This window comes from Armigeres subalbatus, unplaced genomic scaffold (assembly GCF_024139115.2).
Source record: "Armigeres subalbatus isolate Guangzhou_Male unplaced genomic scaffold, GZ_Asu_2 Contig223, whole genome shotgun sequence".
NCBI lineage: Eukaryota > Metazoa > Arthropoda > Insecta > Diptera > Culicidae > Armigeres > Armigeres subalbatus.
In genome coordinates, this window is record NW_026942958.1 from 346,492 (window position 1) to 352,061 (window position 5,570).

The following is a 5,570-nucleotide window of genomic DNA, read 5'->3' on the forward strand; positions in this document are numbered from 1 at the left end:
GACACCTTGAGCTGGAGGCATCCCCTGCAGATAGCCGAAGCTAATGCTGGTATGTGTCCCTGCTGGACCTTTCCGTAGCCGAACGGCTGCAGGCGTCTCACCACGTCCAGGTCTTTAACCGTAGATTCACCTCCGTCGTGAGTGCTCACCTGACGTCTCGCCCAGGGACTTCCTCCGCAACTTTTTGTAGGCGCGCCCTTTTGCAGAGACGCCCGCTTCAGCTCGAGGATCATCTCGCCCATCCGGGTACGTCTTATTCGACGTACGTCAGCCGAGATTCACCGAGCTGACGTCACCTCATCGCCTCTCAAAACGTCCGAGTACTTCTTAGCCTTGTCCGTTTTGAGTGACTAGAGCATCGCCCTGGAGGGTCCATGAGGCGTCATCCCCCTCTATTTCCCTGGTCTGTGGCGGTCTGAGAGCTCTCAGCCTGCCGTAACCCCATACACTCTGTCTTCCTGGGTGGACAGACCTTTCCAGGTCCTTTCCTCCCCTGGCGGGTTCAGCATCCCAGCCCCACTGCCCTTGTTCGGGGTAGTAACCTCCTGTTTGGAGCGGCCCCAGGGAGCTCATCCCCTGGACTGTCTCCTCCGTTTGGCACTTGGTGTTATAACCAGACTTGATATATCTGCACTGATTACACAACTGAATTGCAATAACCATCGACTGGTCCATCCACCCCTTGTGAGTTTATGTTGAGAGAAATTCTGAATATTACCTCCAGTCAATAATACGATGTTCCTTGCTCATGGCACAATATGAAAATGCCACGGTCAGTACAAAAAAAATCAACCTTCTTACAAAATCAACAATTCAATCGATTTTTCTAATTTCGGTCTTAAGTATGACGATTGAGGTCTGACCCATACAAAATGCGATTAATTTCAAAAGTAAAATTTCGGCTGGTTCCTGGTAGGGAAAAAGTACTCAAAACGTTTTGATTACGCTGTGAGAAAGAAGTGAAGTGCACGAGATATTCGTGGAGGAATTGAATTGGCACGTAAGCCATGGTACGCAAACTTTGAGCCAAAGTACATGGAATACAATGAATAAATATAGTCATCATTATGGGGAATGGAATCATTAGCTGTAAACAGGTTAGTATTATGACTGTTGAGCTTTTGTTCGATGCGTTCGCAGTATTCAAAGTTCTGATTGGTCAGGATGAGAACAGCGGGGGCCTCATGGGGAGTCCATAGCGTTGCCATTGCTGGGTTAAAGTTAGAGCCAACTGAGGCTGGGGTCTAAGCTAGCTAAGCAAGGCTAAGCTAAGGTAGCTAAGGGCTGGCTAGGCTAGTAGCTGAGAGGCTGGAAGTCTGGGGCTAAAGTGCTAAGGAGTCTGTAAGTGTGAGCGGGCTCAAGCCTAAGGAGTTCATAGCCTAGTGATGTAAGTGTATGGGCTGGGCTTAAAGGGGCTGGGAGTGGTGGGTTAGAGTGCTTGGAAGGCTGAGCTAACAGAGAGCTGGGAAAGTGGCTGGCTGTGAAAGGGGTTGAGAGCTAAAGCTAGAGCTAGAGCTGAGTAGCTGCAGAAGCGGTAGGTGAGCTAGGAGCTAGAGGGTACAGGTAGCGGGTAGAGCTGGAGCGTATGGGGTGAAAGCTGTGTGGAAAGCGGAACAAGCGTAGGCTGCTGGCTGGGTTAGAGTGTGTGGAGCTGGAACAATTTCCGGCTAGAGTGTAAAGGTCGCAGTCGCAGCACTGCGGTCGAGGCGGGCCGGCTGGTCAGGGGCTGCAGTGCGCTGAGCCTGAGGCTGGCAGGAGCTGCAGCCTGGTCCGTGCCGGCTACAGCCCGCCTGCCCGCCCCAGCCAGCTCAGCCACGCACTCCCAGCCTGCTCAGCTGCTCAGCCGCTCCAGCCCGTTCCCAGCCACGGGCTCAGCCCGCCCAGCCCAGGCCCCCTGCCGTGCCTCAGCCCGGCTCCCAGCCTGGGCTCAGCCCGGCTCAGCCGTCGCGCCCCCGCTCCAGCCCGCCTCAGCCGCGGGCTCAGCCTGGGCCCGCAGCTCCGGCTCAGCCTCCAGCCTGCCCCGCTCGGTGCCCGGTCTCAGCCGTGCCAGTGCCCGGCTCAGCCTGGCTCAGCCCGCCTCAGCCCGCCTCAGCGCTGAGCTGCTCAGCTGGGCTGACTGCTCAGCCTCACCAGCTCCGCTGGGCTCAAAGCCTCACCAGCTCACCACCAGCCTCGCTCAGCCTCGGGCTCAGCCTCGGCTCAGTGCCTGTCTGCCCACCAGCCCCACCAGCCCTGGCTCAGCCTGGGCCCAGCCTGGCCAGCCCCCCGCCGCTGCGCCCAGTCAGCCCAACAGCCCCCCCGCCTCAGCCTGCCCGCCAGCCCAGTCTGCCCGCCCGGCCCGCCTCCGCCCGCCCAGCCCAGCCGCCTGGCTCGCTCCGCTCCTCGCTCAGCTCCGCCTGCGCCCGCCCGCCCGGGCTCGCCCGGCTCAGCCTGCTCAGCCTGCCTCAGCCCGCTCAGCCTGCCCAGCCTGCCTGCCTGGGCTGCTCCTCCGCTCGTCAGCCTAGCCTGCCTCGCCCGCTCCTCAGCCTCGCCTGCGCCGCCTCAGCCTAGCTCAGCCTAGCCTGCTCAGCCTCAGCCTCAGCTACGCATTCATTGCTATAAAGCTAACATTTTGCTAAGCAGCAATTGCTTAAAGCTAAGCTAAGCTTGTTTAAAGCTAAGCTATAAGCTGTTTAAAGCTAAGTAAAGCTAAGCTTAAAGCTAAGGCAAAGCTAAGCTAAGCTGTTAAAGCTAAGCTAAAGCTAAGCTAAAGTTGACAGCTAAGCTAAAGCTAAGCTGTCAAATTTTAATCAGTTTTTTTCAATTTGCTTCGATGTTCTTCTTAATTTTGCGGAAAAATCAATCACCAGAATTTTCTATAGAGAAAGCAACTTTTCCGAATCAATATTTTTCTTAATTTCATTGAAAGGGCAATATTGTTTTATGTTTCAGTAATCGTCTTATATTGCTTAACTTTTAAATTATACAATCGATCTCAGCTTAACCAGCTGTTAAAAACTAAAGCTGAAAGAGGATCATCTGGATAAATGTATGCTTAGTAATCAAAAATATAATTCTCTCCTCGTTCTTGAATTACTTCGATTCTATCGTAAGTGTAGCTCTGCTTCTGTAAGTTTTACTAGAAGTTAAAATTTACGAGAGATCATCATCGATGATTTTGAAGGGCGATGATTTTGTTGGGCGACATCCACCGCTAGCTTAAAAGACTGAATTTGTTTTAACAATGAGAATGATTGATTAATCTGATGTAACTAATTTAAACCAATGTTGCAGAAGTATGCTCAGAGTCCTTATCGTGATAATGAACAAAAAATAAAAAACCATCGAAATCAAAAACAAAAAGTCTTCTGAAACAACAAAAGAAAATCTACAAACCATCAATAATTTGCATTTACTTGATTTATGATGTATCATGTATGACAAACCTATACTGTACATCATATAATCAAAACTGTTAAGACCATAACCTTCCACAATGCGCTCCAAATATTTCCATACTGCAGCATCGTTTTAGTGAAAATCAATAATTGACTCTTTATCAGCAAGCTTCAAAAGCTACAACGAGACTGAAACGTCGATGTGATTGTACTCCTCCGTTGTGACAGAGTTTGTCGCGTACATATCAGGTTTGGTGAAGAACTGAACAAATGAATCAACAATTTTGTACAATGTATGTAGTGATGTCTCGGCGAATAAACAGACACGGTCGCTTGAACCTGTACCAGCCTTCATCTGTCGGTTAAACGCAAAGAGTAATCGAAGCTCGTTTCTTCGTGGTAGTTTCGATCGGACACAACTGCTGTGAAATTAGAAAAGCTGAACAAATGAATAATGAAGAATTGAACACTTTCTGAGCTGCGAATTGAATTAAAATTTTGATGATGGGTTGTGCCTTAGAATGCTTCTGAAAGTTGCTGCTAGAGTTGAAACCTTATAACTGAAGAAGTAAAAACATCTTAAACTTGGGACAATTTCATCCAATTTTTTAAAGTGTACCGCAAATAATTGTCACTTTTTTGGAAGATTCAGCGAATTCTGTGAAATCAGCAGAACCCAACAACTATCGAAGCAATAACCCCAAGGCTCACCTGTAAAGCTGTGCGCGGTAAATGATTGTTGCTTGTATTGAAATAAATTAAACAAATATCATGTCTCAACCAAACATAATCCACTTTTGATGGTATAATTATGTACTCAATCTGATCACTGTCACCGTATCCAGCGTTGCTGTTCGAACACCATCCATTCACCACACTTCGACAGCCGTGATCGTCAGTGGTTAGACCCGTACTGTGGCCGTAGTAACCCAGGTTCGAATCCCTGGTCACGGCAGTGTTACAAGTTCACGTCACGGCGAAGTGATATCATTTTTTCATAATCCAACGGCATCGAAATAGGTAGGTCTGATTTCGAATGATTCCCGTGCAGTTTTCTATTGCCACATATCGTTAGTTCACTTGTTGAATCGCACCCGAGACAGGTCGCTTACAGATAGGGCGTTTGGCAACCGGGGGAGAACAAAAAACTCATAAGTAATCGCTAGACCGGAGCGAATCGTGAGAAAGAGAAATATGGCGGTCGGATGGTCGATTCGTTTTAAGAAATGCCATAACTCAGATATCGTTTCTCGCTGGCTTTGCTGAGGCGATTGGTGGAAAAACGATTGCGGGATTTCTTCCCAGTTCACCCGGAAGAAGTTCCGCTCGGATGGGATCATAGCGCTGGTGAAGGAAAACCTTTTCTTTTGGAATTGGGGCCATCCGAGGATTTTCCTGGTCGTCTTCCATCGGTCGGAAGGTAAGTTGAGAAAAGTTTATAGAGTTCACACAGTCGGTCGGTCTTGGTGGCTTTAAATTCGATTAGTTTTGTCGTTTGTCGGAGCTGCTCGAGGTGGGTTTGGTTTCGGCCCCGGAAGGGTTTAATGATTATTTATTGCGTAAGTAATGGAGTCAACCAACAAAGTTAGAAAGTCAAACTGGAGACAGTTAATTATGGAAGTGTAATTCTCTTATATGTCTGATATTGTTCAAGATGTTAGATAAAACCCAACGACTTGCTCCAATTTCCCATTACTTCATCTCAAATCCACCTTACTGTAATTCTAGTCGCCACACGTCAAAAACAAACAACCGCTCTGATGAGGAAGTAAAACTTTTCCAATTCTAATCAGCCCTCGAGAGGCTCGGCTTCACGTTATTAGACTCATGCGTACCCACTTCCCATAGCCCCCGAGTAAATCACATTAATAGCCTCCCAATCGACACTCCCATCTCCATCATCGAGACAAAACCATCTGACCGAAGGCTACGGAAGTTCACGTCGCAGGTCGAACCTCAAACTCATTGCTGGAATTACATGCACTTTGACGGGAAGTGGTTCTTCCTAGGAGAAAGCAATTATTATTCTTTCCCTAGCCCAGGGTATTTGAGCACATGCTCGTGGGGGAAACTGTAGCTACAACCTCTTAATCGTTGTAGGCACGCAGAGGGGAAATGAACATGTTCGCATATCTACGAGCATCCGCATGCTGGTGGACCGGCAGCAGGCAAGGCAGAAGTGCCTAAGCTTGA

General features: G+C 48.7%; 1 protein-coding gene across 1 annotated transcript; it reads left to right on the forward strand.

Moving 5' to 3' along the window:
* Positions 1-1,067: 1,067 nt before the first annotated feature.
* Positions 1,068-2,550, forward strand: LOC134203770 (uncharacterized). Its single transcript, XM_062678628.1, has 2 exons — positions 1,068-1,097; positions 1,804-2,550. The coding sequence occupies exons 1-2, from the start codon at positions 1,068-1,070 to the stop codon at positions 2,548-2,550; spliced, it is 777 nt and encodes a 258-aa protein (XP_062534612.1).
* Positions 2,551-5,570: the final 3,020 nt, after the last annotated feature.